General features: G+C 52.9%; 1 protein-coding gene across 6 annotated transcripts in view; it reads right to left on the reverse strand.

The window, feature by feature from the left end:
- Window positions 1–17058, reverse strand: part of ASIC1 (acid sensing ion channel subunit 1) — a 44671-nt gene that overhangs the window by 20721 nt on the left and 6892 nt on the right. For 3 of the 6 annotated variants that reach the window (XM_045073473.1, XM_013049161.2, XM_004778839.3), the window contains exons 2-4: window positions 13617–13718; window positions 2321–2698; window positions 1471–1666 (exon numbers count right to left, since the gene is read on the reverse strand). In XM_045073473.1, coding sequence (XP_044929408.1) covers window positions 1471–1666; window positions 2321–2698; window positions 13617–13699 — 657 coding nt within the window. In that variant the 5' untranslated portion in view covers window positions 13700–13718. Of the gene's footprint in view, window positions 1–1470; window positions 1667–2320; window positions 2699–3521; window positions 4107–13616; window positions 13719–17058 lie in introns of those variants that run through there. The other 3 variants (XM_045073474.1, XM_045073475.1, XM_045073476.1) reach the window with 2 other exon arrangements.

The following is a 17058-nucleotide window of genomic DNA, read 5'->3' on the forward strand; positions in this document are numbered from 1 at the left end:
ATGTATAGCGAGGGGGTCCTGGGGGAGACTGCGTTTTCAAAGAGCAAGGAGCAGACTTGGAAGTGGACATGATGGCTCCAGGGCCAGCAATGGTATTAAAAAGAGGACACTAGGTTGGAACTTTACAAGACACAAATTCTCATCCAGAACCTGTCACTAACCAGCTAGTTGAGCTCAGGTAACTTATTCCACCTCTCTGTGTCCCCTTGTGTGCATTTGTAAAATAGAGAGAACGTAGTTACTTATTCAGCCTAGGAGAGCCTACAAAGCCTATAGAGCCTTCTGAAGAGTTAAGAGCATCATTCTCTCATCTGGTGTTATTTTTCGCATCTGGCTTCGGGTCCTCTGTCCCTCTCCAGCCTCTGTCTGGTTGTAAACTCTCAGGATCCTGTGTGACTTGCCAAGGATCACCTGGCACACGAGATCCCAGTCCAGTTCCTTAACCCTCTCCAAGATGCTGGCTTTGAGGCGGCCCCATCTTGGAGGGAGTGGGGGGTGGATCTGCGGGACAGCTCCATTAAAAAAAAATTTTTATTTATTTGGCAGAGATAGAGAGCACGCACTCACAAGCAGGGGGAGCAGCAGGCAGAGGGAGAGAGAAGCAGGTTCCCTTGACAAGATGCTGCCGGGCTCAGTCCCAAGACCCTGGGGATCGTGACCTGAGCCCAAGGCAGCTGCTTAACCGACTGAGCCACTCAGGTGCCCCTGGGGCATCTCCATTTTAAGAAATAAAGAGATGGGGGGGGGGAAGCAAAGGGACCCTCCAGTTTGGTCATGACTATGTGCCCCAAATAAACTCTCACTTCCTTAGATCCTGGCTCTTGCTCACCGGGGGGAGCCCAATCAGACAGTATGCATGTGTGTGTGTATGGCAGGGGTGGCCCAGAGAAAATTACCTGTCTAGCTATGTAAGAGAAAGCTTCCCTTACTTCCCATGTGTCACAGTGCTTCTCCAACTTAAATTCAAATCACCCGTTAAAATGCCAGTCCTGAATCAGTAGGTCTGGGAAGTGGGGTGGCTAAGCCCTGCAGTTCTTTTCATCTCCCCGGTGTTGGTCCTCAGACCTCACTTCAAGTAACAAGGCTGTAGCTTCCCCACCCCCATGTCCAGCTCTGACACCTGTGGCCCAGAAGGGAAGCTGGAACTGGCGGGGGCGGGGGGTGGGGTGGTGGTGGCCCACGGCACACCAGGCTCCATGTGTGTCTATGTCTGTGTGCACCTCTGTGTGTTGTGCACTGAGTGCTCACTTTCCTGTCCTCATGGACACGAGGCTGATGCCGAGGCCCTCAAACAGAGCAAATGGACCCCTGTACTGAACCAAGTCTCCTCCGGACAGAAGCAAACCCAGGGGACATGCAGCTTCCTCTTCCAGAGCAGCAAGCTTGGTGGAAGGCCCACAGGCTCCTAATCCTCTCCTCCTCCTCCTCCTCCAGGACTGACTCCTGCCCCACACCAGGGGATTCACTCACCACCTTGAAGTCTTCCGCGCTGCAGACCTCCCCCCGGAAGTGGCAGGAGAGCAGCATGTCTCGAATGTCGTGCCCTGCGCGGTCGTAGAACTCACGCATGTTGAAGGGCTTGGGCTTGAAGCTTCGGAAGTTGGCCTTGTCCTGCAGGATTTCCAGCTGCTTCTCATCTGCCATCTGCGTGTCTGGTATCTCATACCTGGAGCCCAGGGGTGAGCGGCGAATGGATCAGCATGACTTTCAGGTCTCTGCCTCCATCTGGCTTCCAGGGTCCCATACCCAACCTCGGCAGGGGAGGTGATGGGGGTTGGGCAGGGAGGAGGGCAGCCATTAGCCCCAGGGATCAGGCCTGGGCATAGGCACAGAAGGGCTGGGTATGTCCTGAGGACCTGCCCCATGGGGTCTGAGAAGACAGTATGATCCACAGTGGCTGTGTGGGTTAGGGAGGGATGGGCAGAGTGATCATGGCAGGAGCTGTCTTATATACTCAATCTCCACTCTTTAAAGATGGTCTGCCCCCATCCCTCAAGTGAGATGAGGAGCAAGACATAGTGGGTGGGAGGGTGGCAAAGGTCTCTCGAGAGGCTGCTGATGTCTCACAGCTCAGACTGGGCAGGGGCAGAGCTGTTGGGGACTATGCTGGGATCAGAAAGTGGGTGCCCTTAACTGCTTTGTTCAGTCCCGCAATTCCTTTGCTGTGAGTGGCAGGTTTGGGGTGGGGTGGGAAGACAGGGTCGTCTGGGCTCTAAAGAGTGGGTTTTGAGAGACAAGCACCCTGATGGGGGTCATCAGGAGCTGGAAGGCATGCGCCCTGGGGGCCCTGCAAGCGGCTGGCCGGGTGGGAGCTGCCCACCTGTTGTTGAGCAGGGCCAGTAGCTCCCCAGCGTGGTACAGGTCATTCTTGGAGACTTGGCTAAAGCGGAACTCGTTGAGATTGCACAGCGTGACAGCGGGGAAGGTGAGCTGGGAGGCAGCCACCTCATCGAGCTTGGTGACGTGGTGGTAGTGGAAGTAGTATTGCACTCGCTCGGTGCACACACACAGCAGCACAGCCAGGGAGCCCAGGAAGCACAGGGCCCACAGTGCCCGCTTCAGAGACAGCCGCTCGTAGGAGAAGATGTGGGCCAGGCCGTGCAGCGTGGAGCTGCTGGCGAAGGCCTGGATGCTCACCGGCTGGACGCCACCCACCTCCTCCTCCTCGGCCTTCAGTTCCATCCTGACCGAGGGGATCCTAGGGAAGGAGGGGGTAATCTGTTACCATCCTGAGATAAGGGTCCTCACCAGGGCCCTGCAAACGAATCCAGTCGGAATCCCCATTGCCAGAGGTCACTGCCTCCGGGGCAGGACACTTCCCTTGTATATGAGCCCAGAGGTGGCTGCCCAACTCCTAGAAAAGGCTTCCCCCAAAGGCAGGGGCTCTGGGGTCAGCTCAGGCCAAGAGAATGCTTTCCCAGAAAAGCTTCCCATGCCATGGGAGACCCCAGAGGTAGTCATCCGAGAGTGAGAGGGAAGTCCCAATATTTTTCCACGGGCAGCACAGGAGTTCCCTCCAGATGTGGGGTCACTCTGGGACAGGGATGTCCACCCCATCCTGGAGACGAAAACTCCCCCAGCCGGACAGAACCCAGGGTCCGGAGCTCCTGGTCAAGGGTGATCCCAGGACTGGGTTTTCACCCGGGTGAGCTAAACCTGGGCTAAAATCCCCCTAGGGAGGTGGGGAGGGGCCCAGCCCGAGACCTCACCTGCGGGCGTCTCCAGTTCTCCTAACCGCGCAGGCTGTGTCGATGTTTGGGGTGGGGGCTGGGGGGTGGAGGGCAGCCCGAGGTGGATGCATGGGGGGCGCGGTTCCCTATGACATCTAGCTGTCCCCGCCCCGGACGCAACCCCCCTCCAGTCCAGCTTCCCGACGCAGCCAGATCCCCTGCTCGGCCCCCGCCCCCCTCCCCAGCCACCGAGCCGCCCCAGCAGCTGGGGATAGCGAGAGGGGAGGAAAAGTCCCGGCTTCGGGGTGCCGGGGAGTCCCGCAGCCAAAGGCGGGGGTTTCGGAGACCCACCTGAGGGGGCTTCGGGAACCCGGCAAGCGGCGGCGGGTCCTGGGGCGCGGGGCCGGACGCGGGCTCAGCGCCGAGGCGCGGAGGGGCTCATGGCCCGGAGCGGGAGCCCGCGGCTGCCGCGGCACGCCGCGCAGAGCCCTGCAGGGAGCGGCCCGCCCGGCCCGGCTCGGCTCGGCTCCGTCCGCTCGCCCGCGCGCGCCCGCTCGCTCGCCTGCCTCGGCTCGGTCCGCCCGGGCTCGGCGCGGTGCAAGGTGCGCGGTGCTCTCAGCCCCGGGATCTGCAGGGATCCATCGTCCGGCCGGGAGGCGGCGGGAGGGAAGGCGGAGGGGGAGGGGAGAGGGTGCGCGTGCGCGCCTACGAGTGTCTGCGAGGGTGTCTCTGGGCCGGTGTGCGTGCGGGGGCCCCGGACGCGGGAGCTGGACCGAGGGCTCCCCGCGCTGCCTCGCCCCCTCCTCCCGGCCGCTCTCGGCGGCTCTGCCTCCCTCCGGTCCCGGAGCTGTCTCACTGTCTGCGAGGCCCTATGGCTTGTGTGTGTGACTATGTGTGTTATGTGTGTGCGCGCGCGTGCGCGCGCCCCCGCGCGCGAGAGGGAGGGAGTCTGCCCCCAGCGTCCCCCTCCCCGCGCTGTCTCCTTCGGATCGATGCTCCTGCCTCTTGCTGCTGCTTCCTCTGGTGGCCCACGCGTGCGCGCGCGCGCGCGTGCACACACACACACACACACACACACACGCAAGCTCCGAGTCACACTTGACTGATTCAAGCACTTGCTCGTGTGGAGACACAGACACACATAAGACCAGAGTCACACCACGTCACTCAGTCACACACACACACACACACCACAGACACCACACATTCCAGAGGCCTAGCATACAGGCTAGGCACTCAGGAGCTTACACTTATTCACCTGTTCTTATCCCTGCTCCCATCTATGTGTGACATGTACACACATGCACATACAAAAACAAACATATAGCTTGGCTGTCCAAATCCCATCTTTGTAGCCTTGTGCTTGCCTTTATGGGGTGGCGTGTTTGGAGCCCCTCACTGCTAAACCTCTAAAGAAGGAGCATAGAGAAGGACGAAGAGATAGCCAGAGATCAAGGGAATTTGGACAGAAGTCAAGAAGCAAGGAAAGGGAAGGAGGTGGGATGAGGTGGGAAGGTGGAGGGTTAGGAGGGTGGGGATCGACAGGATGAGGAAGGGATGGAAGGAGGAGCTGTACTCAGGAATGGAGCAGAATTCTGGGGCACTAAGCGGAGGTCTGGGGGCTGCTCCTATAGCTCTCACTTCTCTCCTCCTCTTTCTCCCTCCCTTCTCTTCACTGAGAGGCCTTGGGGGGCCGTCCCTATCCAATTAACAGAGAAGGAGCAATCAAAGGGAAGTTGTTAATTTGCTGATGCTCATTAGGAGCTCTTAGCACAGAGACTGTTGAGGTCTGATGGTGTCAGGTGATGAGGAGGGGGGTGTGGGGGGACCAGAATTCTATCTCTAGCAACTCCTCCAATCCACTTGCAGGTTAGCACAGCTCTGGCAGAAGGAAGGTGAGAGGTGTGTTCCCAGGGCTTTAAGTGAGAAAAAAGAACCTGTAATGAGAAGAGTCTGGCACAATGGAAAGAAGTTGGATGAGAAGTTGTAAAGTGTTGGGGGCAAGGAGTACGTGAGAAACGAGAGAAGGGAGCTGGAGACCCCTAGAGGGAGTGTAGGCTTAGACCCCAGGAGGGAGAGTGGGATCCATTTACTAGGGGCCTGCTCTTGGTGCTGCCAAGGGGAAGGGAGGATCTTGGGTTCTGGTCTTGAGTTGGGGAGCTGTCCAGCAGCACCAGACAGTGCTGGAGGGCTGCCATATCCCTGGGCAGCCACTGGGTGGCAGCGCTATTCCAGATACTTAGAATCAACCCAAGGGGGCATTTGAGAGTGGGAATTTGGCCTTGAACAGGGGCACGGGGCGGGGTAGGGGGGGGGGGGGGGTAGGGGGACTTGGGGCTGGATTCTTGAATTCCAAGTGTCTCAGGGGAGGGGAGGACCATCTTGGAGCATCTGCAATTCCCATAAGTCCCCACCCTCGCAGGTTGAGTGACACATGGAGCTTCCTCAAATGGCTGCAAATTGCTTCAGTCACCTGGGATGTTATTGAGGGAGGAGCGGGGGTGGAAGGAAGGTGATGAGGTGAGGTGGAGGCAGACAAGGACTAATCGAGGCCAACAAGCAGCCTCAAGAGTCTGAGGGAAGATAAAAGTTGTGAATCAGGTAATCTCAGCTTCCAGAATGGGCCCTGCCGTTCATTAGGATGGGCAGGTCTCTTGACCTCTCTGAGCTCAGTTTCCTCATCTGTAAGATGGGGATAAGATTTATTTCACGGGAATTTCTAAGGATTATATAAGCTAATGCATAAAAAGTGCTTGCACTTTAGCTTGTACCTAGTAAATCTCCAATAAGTAACTATTATTAGTAGTATGAGTGTTTAGATCCATCCACAAAAGCACCAGAGCAGCCAAATGAGGGCAGAATCTGAGAGTGGTTCTCAACCCAGGCTGCACATCTGAATTACCTAGGAAGATTTTAAAGTGGTGCTTTGGCTCCACTTAGTCCAATTAAATCAGAATCTCCGAACATGGGACTCAGATTTCCCAACTTTTCAAGACCTCTACTATATAGCAGCCAGTCTTGAGAAACCTTGATCCTGAGAATCCACAGGTCTAAATCAAGGCTTCAGTATGGTCCCTTGTATGACAGACCCAGACTTAGAAGTCTTTCTTTCTTTTTTGTTTTTAAATATTTTATTTATTTGAAAGAGCAGGAACCTGGGTGGCTTAGTCAGTTGGGTGTCTGGCTTCAGCTAAGGTCATGATCCCAGGGTCCTAGGCTCTGGCCCTCAATCCTGTGCATTGTGCTTCCTGCTCAGCAGGGAGCCTGCTTCTTCCCCTCCCTGTGCCCCCCAACCCTCCCCCCCACACTCTCTCTCTGAAATAAATTTTTAAAAATCTTAAAAGAGAGAGAGAGAGAGCACACAAGTGGGGGTGGGAGAAGGACAGAGGGAAAAGTAGACTCCCTGCTGAGCAGGGAGCCCAGCCCCCAGCAAAGGGAGCTTCGGAGGCTGAGCTCCATCCTAGGATCCTGAGATCATGACCTGAGCCCAAGGCAGATGCTTAGCCAGCTAAGCCAGCCAGGCACCCTGGAAGTTCTTTCTTATGCACAACCTAAGTACATCACGGTATTGTTTCCTCTTCATTTGGGGCAAGATAGATTCCTGCACAGACACCCCCCCCCCCCCGGGAGGAGTGGCATAGTCACTGTCATCAAAATTTCCCAGTGTCAAGGGAGAGGTGAATGTGTTGACAAGTGACTCTAGCTCCAAGGTCAGAGTAAAAGTGAGGGTTGGGTCAGCATAGAGTGGCAGAGGGGCAAGTCATACTGACAGGGGTTTGGGCTGCAGTGATGAGGAAAAGGAGAAGTTGGCTTCAGCAAGATGAAACTTGAGGGATCCAAGGACTGTGATTAGTGTCCCACTGTTCCTTTCTCCTTCTCTGGACCCACCTACCTCTTATGCAGGATGTGACGGGATCCTAGCTCCTTCAGTCTCCTCCCAATCCCTTGCCCACACTTTCCTCCTCTCTGACTCTGAGTCCCTAGGCCTCAGGGTCTCCCCACTCCCCCAACCCCTCTACCCCTGCCACCAGAGCTATGTCATTCTGCTGACCCGGGATTCAAATCTCACCTCTGTCACACCAGAGCTGTGTGATTATGGACAAGTTACTTAACTTGTCTGAGCCTCACTGTTTCAACAAGCCATAAAATCTGGCTAAAGCTCACAATGGTGAAATAATGTGTGCCTAGTAAATAGGAGGTGTTCCATCAGTAGTAGCAAGTATTATTTTCATCCCTGAGAGGCTGATGGGGGCAAATTCCCCATGGACACTTCTTTTGCAGATGGCCCCATCTGCTCTAGGTACAGAAGCACCCTCCAGCCTCTCAGAGACGAGGGGGAAGGGAGGAAAGCAAAGAGGGGGGCGAAGTCCCCTGGGACTCCCAGGCAGCTCTTCTCTGCTCCCCCATGCGTGAAATCACACAAGCCCCAATCTGTCCGCATCCATTTCATCTGCCGGCTCAGCAAATGCAGAGACAATTAAGGAGTTAATTAGCAGGCGGGTGGGAAGGGGCTGTGGACCTGAGGCTGATGGGACCCATCAACACACCCCTCCCTCACTCCTCTGGGTTCCATGTTGCCCCCCCACACCCCCTTCCTTCTCTTCCCCCTCTGCTTTCTCTTTCTGGTCCGGATGCTTCTCTTACCCTCCTCGCTCATTTCTCTGCTACCCTTGCCCTTTCCCCTCAACCCCGTGCTGTCTTCCTTTCTTCTTCCCTGCTCCTATCTCTGATCGCTCCTCCCTCATTTAGCTTGTCCTCCCTTTCCCTTTCTCTTTCCTTTTCTCTTTCCCACCCAAGTCATTGCCTCTTCCATCCTTCAGGGCTCACCCTTCTCCCCATGTCCTCCTCTTACTCTGGTCCCACTTCATTCTCCACCCCTTCTCCCTCTCCTGTCCTCACTCCTCCCTCTCAACTTGAATGTGGGTCTCAGAGAATGTGGCTTGTTCACTCATTCGGAGTGCTGTGGGGCTCCAGGCATCAGGGGGTTCAAGGTCCCCTGCCAGTCTGGGTCCCCACTTTTGTAATTTGAAGGGGTCTCCTCTGGTCCTTACCTTCTCCCAGCACCTCTCACTCCTGGCTCTTGGGGTGGGGAGGTTCAATCTCTTTCCTGTGTCACTGCTTCTGGTGGGTGGTGGGGGGTGGGGAGGCTCTCTCCCCAAACTCCTCCTGCTGATATTCTCAGGGTCTTGGAAGTTCTTGCGCACATCCAGGACCTTTCTGGACCCTTCTTTTTTCTCCTTCACCCTCGGGGAAGGGGGCCAGCAGATGGGCACCTTTCTTCCATCATACATTTGTATGTCATCATAACACTTGGGGAGTGGCGGCTTCGGAAGAAAGGGATGATTAAAGAGAAAACAGAGAGATGAAGAGACGGAGGAAGGCAGTACAAGAGAGAGATGGAGAAATTGGGGCCAAGACAGAGATTAAAAGGGCAGACGGGGTGGGGGGAGGAGGGGGACGGAAGAGAGATTGAGGCGGAGAGAAAGGGTGAGGAGAAGGTGGTAACACAGACTGCCAGATAGGGAAGAGACCGCGAAGGTCCCTTCCCTGCTTTAAAATTCTGGGTCTTTGAAGAGTGAACAAAGGAGAAACAAAAGACCTGCAGAGTACCTGGGCCTTTTCCTCTTCCAGGAAACTTCCCCGGTTAATCCCTCACAGAGCACAGGGAACACACCCCTTCCTCACTCCTCTGGGTTCCCATTCCCCTGCTGCACCAGCTGCCCCCGTCTCTGTTTCCTGAGCTCCCGCCGTCCTGAGAGCAGGTCCGTCCTGTGCCATCCCCTTGTTCCACCCCCACCAAGGTGAAATGCTTTACTAGAGTGGGTAGTGGCTGTCTAGACCCCACAGAGGGGAAGGGGACAAGGGCTGTAGACAAGGCAGGTGGAAGGGGAGAGGGATGACTGTGCTCCACCCACACTCAGTGGGCGCCCTGGATCCTGGGTAGCCTGAGGGCAGCAGGGATGGCCCCGGCAGCTCCAGGATGCCAGACTTGGCCCGAGCTCGCACTTATATCTGTTCAGAAGTGTTTAGTGAGTTGCATAAATAAGGAGCATCCCTGGGGGCCATAGCTGGGTCTGAGGGTCCCTTCGGCTTGGGGACATCCTCCATCCTCTGCATCAGTTAGTCCCATGGGGCGTTTCTGTCTCTGAACTGTCCCTCAACTGAGCACAGTCCTCCCCCTCCCTGCCCCCCCAACCCGGAAGGACCCTCCTGCAGCCCTTGCCTTCCCCCAGACCCTCACTCAGGCCCCTCTGGAAGGCGCAATCTAAGCGCTCAGGGCAGCCTTTGAGCCGGAGGAGGCAGTGCCGGTGAATAATTCATGGCGCTGGGAGGCCCTTATCTCCCAGGCCGGCCCCACCCGGGGCCCCTGCGCCGGGCTGCCATCCCGCGGCTCCCCGCTTTATCTCGACGCCCAGCTTGTAATGCAGCCCGCCATATCACAGGCAGAAGGGGAGATTAATTTTCTGGTTTTGCATGGGCGGGGAGGAGGAGGGGGCATGGGGAGGTGCTGGGGAGCCGAGGCTGGGATCTTTCCGATTTCAGACTCCAGCGGCTTAATCCTCTCCCGGGCCTGCAGGAAGGGGAGGAAGAGGGTGTTGCAAGCCAAATTTCATCATCAGCGGCAGCCCCAACAGAGGGAGGAGGAGGCGAGGGGGCCAACATAAGGGAGAAGCAGGGCTCTGGCGCAGAAAAGGGAGTTGTTTGGAAACAGGGTAAAAGGCAGCCCTCTCAGCCTGGGCTTACAGACTGCTCGGCTTGTCGGGAGAAGGAAACCCGGGCACGTGGGGTGCACGTGTGGGCACACATACGCATACACCCGGCAGCGGCAGGCACGCGGACATACCTCTTCGGGAAGTGGTACCAGCACTGGTGTCTGTCACACCTCATGCGGGGCCTGGCACACCAGAGTCCAGAAAGAAGGGTTGACTGACTGAGGGGTGAATGAATGTCTGGGGGAATGCTGATGAGCTGAGCAGACATAGCTCTGCGTGCTCCTGGAATGTGGCTCTGCCATTTTCCCATCTGCCCTGGGGGCCCTGGCACCCGCAGACGGCTGGCTCCTTCTGTTTCCTGTGCCTCTATGGTCTATGTGGGGACACTGGCCTGGGGAGCCTGAAGGTCCCTGCTGCTTCTGACACAATCACCCTGAGCTAGAGGAACCTAACATCTGTTCACAGAGCACCTATTATGCACCAGGACCTGGGTCGGGCAGCCATGTGTTCCCCAAGATCTGTATTACAAGTCAGTCTCACCTTCAATGAGCTTATGGCCCTACTGGGAGGACCAGACACAGAAGTAACTGACTGGGAGGCATGACAGAATGTGATGCTTGCCAGGAAAGAGCTACCAGTCAAGTGCTCCGAGGAGGACGAGAGTTGAAGATGACCAAGAGAGTGTCCTGGAGGATGGAGCATTTGAGACGGGTTTTGAAGCATGAGTAGGAGTTTGAGGTAGCCATAATGGCATAGGAAGGAGGCAAGGCATTTTAGGAGGAGGAAGAAATGGGAGAAATCATCATAGAGGATGAAAGTGAAGCAAAGAGGTAGTAATTTTGTCTGGTGGGTGAGGGGGAATAGCGAGGGCCAAGGCTGGAAAGCAGACAGAGGTGAGGACATGAAGGTTCTTGATAAGTGGAAGGAGCTTGCATTTGTCAGTGGTCATTAGGGAGCAGTTGCAGGGTTTCGAGCAAGAGGAGGTATGATCAAAGTGGTACCGGGGGAAGATAAAGATAGCCAACATTATTGAGCTGTTGTGCCCTGGGTATTGTTCTAAGTGCTATGGAAGCAATTTTCTCACTTAATCCTCAAAGCTACCCTCTAAGTAGGTAGTAATATTATCCCATTATATAGATGAGCAAATGGGGTCACAGAGGTCTTGGCAAGAGGATGGGAATTAATTGAAGACAGCAGAAATCATAGATGGGAAGTTTAGGATGATAAATTCTTTAATATCTCAAGCATTTTGGGGCATGGAGGGGAATATTCATTATTTTTCCTACATTGATGTCCAATTTATTAATCTTTATTCAATTATTAACATTCTCCTAAATATTCTCATGCCACTTATACAACCAATAAATCAAAAACTTATGAATTTGGCAAAATGTATTTCCCCAAATATTTAAACATTGACTGCAAATGGAATTAATTAAACTCTTAAAAACTTTCAACATCTTAAAGAGCAGACAAAACAAACAATAGTGCTGGGCACCGAAGTGGCTCGGTTAATTAAGCACCTGCCTTTGGCTCATGTGGGGATCCCAGGGTCCTGGGGTTGAGTCCTGAGTCCCACAACAGGCTCCCAGCTCAGCAGCAAGTCTACTTCTCCCTCTGCCCCTCCCCCCTCCACCTCGAGCTCTCTCTGTCTCTCTCTCTCAAAAATAAATAAAAACCCTAAAAAAACACACACAATATTACAGTGGTTGTGCCCCCCCAAAGCCCACTACAAAAACAGTATCATGAATTTAAATTTCTTCGTTCAATATTTCTAATGTTGTTTTCTTCATTCTTATTCTCTTTTCTTCCTAGGGTGGCATTGTCCTGACTTAACCTAGAGAGTCCAGCAGGCTGAGGGCTGCTCAATGGGCTTTGCAAATTGGTTTGCCTGGAGTTCATCTGGGACCAGACACAGGGTCCTGACGGGGTGGGGTTTCCAGAGAGGTTCTCCTGGATTTCATTATGCAGCCCTTCACTTATTCCATCAGGAACTGTCCTCTTTATGCTTGGACCAATCACAGATGCTGAATTTTTGTGTGTGACCCTAATCTGTTCCCCAGAATGACTCTACTTCTGAGTGTCTTATCTTTACAGTACAGCCCACTGTGTTCTGAGTGGGGCCCGGTGTGGCTCAGCTAAGTCCAAAGCCCTTGGTCAGTTGGTTAACGGGAACTATATCCTTCCCTTCTCCTCTGCCGCTAAGACCCACACTATTGTGAGCTCGGGCGCGGAAGCAAGGGTCTAAGACGAGGCATTGAAGGCTTGAATTAAAGCAGTGGCAATGGAAATAAAAAGGAAAGGACAGTTTTCAGAGAATCCATGAAGGCAAAATTGACTTCTATTGAATGGAAGAGAATAGTTTATCTCAGAGAATCAAATAAAAATACATGTGAAGGTCCTTTGTGGCGCATAAGAACCACTAAATCCAAGTTGTTTTCGCTTTTGTTATCATGTTACCATTATGAGATGGCCTGGGACAAAGCGTTAGGGAGTTCACCCAAATTTAAGGGGCGTGCAGCAGGACAGGCGGCAGGAAAGGAGGCTAGAAGAGAAAGGGAACTAAGAAGATCAGTCAAAGAGAAGAACCAGGAGAGAGAGGTGTTGTGCAGCAGAAGAAGCGGGTGGGGCGGGGCAGGGTATCAGGACAGTCAGGTGTGTCATCTGGAGGCCCAGGCGAGAAGAGGCTAAGGTCTGAACCAGGGTGGGGGAAAATATGGGTGTGTTGGGAGGAAGAAAGGAAACAAAAGAGGTGAGTGATATCTTAGAGACAGAAGTGGCAGATGGGGACTGTCTGGACAGGCTGATGAGGGCCAGAGGGGAGCTGGCAATTCTAAGGTCATGTACCTGGGAGTGGTGGGCCTGGGCAGATGTGGGAAAGGAAGGTTGGGGTGGCCTTGGAGCCCGATGGTGCACAGAGCAAAGGCCCCCCACTATGACCAGGTTTAACTATCCTTTGCAAACAGCCACTCTTCGGTCAGCCACATGGCCCTTGGCCTTTCTAGCCTAGCCATCATCCTCCACTCAACCTCTACTATTCTCATGGGACTCAGAGAAGTTCAGAACTGGCCAGGTAGAGGTCATTTGGTCTATCTTCCACATTCAACTACCACCATTAAACAGATGAGGACATTGAGCAGAAGTGACATGGTTAGTGAGTGACAAATCTGGGATTAGAATCCTGGTCTCCTTACTCCCAATTGAATATAGTTTACCCCTGTCACTCAACCTGATGCTTCTACAGCAAGACGACTTGGGTCCCTGATACCCAATATCACCTGGCTGCTTAAAGAGACTTCTCCAGATAATAGGCTTTATTTTGGCTTACCAGACCTAAAAACCTTGGCATTGGGGTAGGATTAGGGGACTTAGTGATAGTCATGGAAGGGATGAAACATCAGAAAAGATGAGCTTCTTCTGTGCTTATCAAAGAGCAGAGGTAATATCGGGGGGATTTTAAGAAATAGCAGGTAGTCAGAAGTGGGGAGAGATTAGAGGAAGGAGCTAGAGGCAGGAGGACTGGAGAGAATGAGCTACCCTGAGCTTAGCAAAGCTCTAGACTAAAGCCTATGTGAAAAATTGAGAGAGGGAAGATAAAGTGATGGTGGTGGTGGGCTTTGTCCTACGGGAATGTGGATCCGGAGACCAAGGACATGGGGACTCAGTATAGAATCAGGTGGATGGCTTTGTCCAACTTGTGAGAACTCCAGCCCAGCCCCCAAACCAGCAGTACCTCTCTGTCTCCCCTGGGCCTCTGACCATTCTCTTCTCTTCCTTCCTTTGATTGCTGGTGGTAATTTCTCTCCATTTGGCCATTACTTAGCTCTTTAATTGCCTAAAAGAGAACATCAGCTTAGGGTGGGGGTGATTGGCAAAGAAAGCAATGGGGAGGGAGGACTCTAGGGGAATGGATATGGACCCAGACCGGGATGGGGTGGAGTGCAGTGGAGGAGAGTGCGTCTTGAATCTCTGGCTCTAGCCAGCGACACTCCTCTGCCCAGATCTAGTTCAGAGGATCCACTTTTCCATTCTCATGTGGACACTAACACTTTCACTCTCTGATACGCTACCATCATCCCTGATGCAGTCACACTCTCCATCTTTTCTCCTCCACCATCATCATTATCATCATTGCCATTGTAGAAGGCAGCCTTTAAGGTGACTCCCACTGGCCACTCCCTTCCCGTATTTGTGCCCTTGTGTAATCCTAGCCCCTCAAGTATGGGCTGTGTTAGTGTTGGCGAGGATGTGGAGAAAGAGGAACCCCTGTGCACTGTTGGTGGGAACACCAGCTGGTGCAGCCACTGTGGAAAACAGTATGGAGGTTCCTCACAAAGTTAAAAATAGAGCTACTCCATGATCCAGTAATTGCACTACTGGGTACTCACCCAAAGAGAACAAAAACACTAATTTGAAAAGATAATACGCATGCTGTATTTACTGCAGCATTATTTACAATAGCCAAATTTGGAAGCAACCAAAGTGGCCATCAAGAGACAAATAGATAAAGAAGGTGTGTGTGTGTGTGCGTGTGTGTGTGTGTGTGTTTAAAGAATATTATGCAGCCTTAAAAAAGGATGAGATATGCCATTTGTTACAACATGGATGGGTATTATGCTAAGTGAAATAAGTCAGACTAAGATACTGTATGATTTCACTCATACATGGAATCTGAAACACTAAATGAATAAACAAAATAAATGCAGAATCAGACCTATAAATACAGACAACAAAGTGATGGGTGCCAGAGGCATGGGTGGGGGTGTGGTGGGCAAAATGGGGAGTAGGAGATACAGGCTTCCGGTTATGGAGTGACAAAGTCTTGGGAATAAAAGGCACAGCATAGGGAATAGAGTCAGCAGCACTGTAATTGTGTTGTATGGTGACAGATGGCAGTTACACTGTGGTGAGCACAACACACATATAGAGAAGTTGAATCACTGTGTGTTATACACCTGAAACTAATGTAACAGTGTGTGTCTATATGCAATAATTTTTTTAAAAGTATGGGCCATATTGGGGGTGCCTGGGTGGCTCAGTGTATTAAGCCTCTGCCTTCAGCTCAGGTCATCGTCTCAGGGTCCTGGGATCAAGCCCCACATCGGGCTCTCTGCTCCGTGGGAAGCCTGCTTCCCCCACCCCCTGTCTGCCTCTCTGCCTACTTGTGATTTCTGTCTGTCAAATAAATAAATAAAATCTTAAAAAAAAAAAGTGTGGGCCATATTTAATGACTCATTTCTAGTGAATAGAACACAGCAGAGGTGATGGGATGTTACGTGAAGATTGGGTTACGACAGGACCGTAGCTTCTGGCCTGGGTACTCTCTCCCTTGCACTGAGGAAAGTCAGCCGCCATGTTGCCAGCTACTCTGCGGTGACAAAGAACTGACGGAGGCCTCGGGCCAACACCCAGCAAGGTCCCCAAGCCCAAGAGGAACAGAATCCTGCCAAAAGCCATGAGCGTGAGCTTGGAAGCAGATTCCCCTCTGGTGGAGACTGCACATGAGATTGTAGCCCCTGCCAACACCTTGGGTGCCGTCTTAAGAGAAAGGGAGCCCAAGGCACTCATCTAAATCATGCCCAGACTCCTGACCTGTATAAACTATGAGATAATACATGTGTGTTGTTTTAAAGCATTAAGTTTTGGGCGTAATTTGCTATGCAGCCATAGGTAATTAATACGGCCTCCATCACCATCACCATCACCATCACCACCATCGCCATCACCACCGCCATCACCACTGCCATCTTCACACTCATATCATTGAAGTCGCCACCATCCCTACCAACACCACTGTGCTCAACTCGCCGGCCTACCTGCCATTACAGCTATCAGCAAGGTCACCACCATCCCCAGATCTACTTTTTTTTTTTTTTTTAAGATTTTATTTATTTATTTGACGCAGAGAGAGAGAGAGAGAGAGAGAGCACACACAGGGGGAGTAGCAGAGGGAGAGGGAGAAGCAGACTGCACTGAGCAGGAAACTGGACACAGGGCTCGATCCCAGGACCTTGGGATCTAGGACCTGAACCGAAGGTAGACATCTAATTGATGGCACCATCCAAGTGCCCCCCTCACTCACCTCGACTTTAAATTCCACTCTGGATTCTTTCATGCGCACCAGCCCCACAATCATCACCTCCAGCGGTAAATGTTTTCCTAACACCCAATACGTACCAGACTCTATGCAAAGCCCCAAAATTACAAAGAGGGAGGAGATAAGACCACAGTCTGGGCCCTCAGAGAATGAGTCGAGGACTCTCTTGTAGGATCAGGACACGTTAATAAAAAATGAACAGTAAGTCAAGGAAGTCTATCCTTATTGCTACTTTGCATGGTAGGCAAGCCTTCACGGAGGCCTCAAAAGATGGGTGAAATCTGCATAGGCAATGGGGGAGGGAAAGATATGAATCAGTCCGATGTGTCAGGTGGAAAATAAAGTGAGATCTGGCCGGGGTGGGGCGGGGGAGGACCATGCAGGGGGGGCAGTGGGAAATGAAGTTGGAATCAGAAAAGCAGCTCATGAAGGTACAACGCATTTGTCTAAACTTTCCAAAGCAGTCTCTGTGCTCCGTTGGTTAAGCAGTGCCATCCTCTTAAAGCTCTGTCCAGGTTCTCAGCTCCGCCAAAGGAACCAAGCCTGGGGCTGAAGCTTCAGACCTTTTTCTCCAATCAGAGGCAGCATGGGGTGATGCTGTCCAGCCCCCCTGAGTCACAGTTCCTTCCAGCATATAAAAATGGGCATGTTATCCAACCTCATGTTGGTGACACCCCTTTCTCAGGCTGATGTAGAGACATGAAAAACACTGCAGATGTTTCCAGGCAGCCTGGAAATGACTATTACTTCCATTCCCTAGACTCCCTGCGCCCTCTCCTGCCTAGTACCCTGTCCATTTGCAGGAAAGCTGGGCAGAAGTTGCCTCATATGCACCCACTGCACAACTCCAGGGGGCAGTTAGCCTATAAACATGAGGGTAGGAGGTCGGAAAGAGACACTCTTGACCAGCTGCTTCTAAACCCTTCCCCTCCAGAATGTCTTTCAGGATTGGCCCAGGAGAGTCAACTTCTCCTCAGTTCAGGCCTGTTTGATACCCATCCCCCCAAAATCTCATCTCTCCTTTCCAGAGAAACTACTCCCTCTGCCCTCTGGGAGGGTGGGGTCCAGAGCCACATCC

Source organism: Mustela putorius, unplaced genomic scaffold, assembly GCF_011764305.1.
Source record: "Mustela putorius furo isolate JIRA1106 unplaced genomic scaffold, ASM1176430v1.1 tig00537227_pilon_pilon_pilon, whole genome shotgun sequence".
Classification (NCBI taxonomy): Eukaryota; Metazoa; Chordata; class Mammalia; order Carnivora; family Mustelidae; genus Mustela; species Mustela putorius.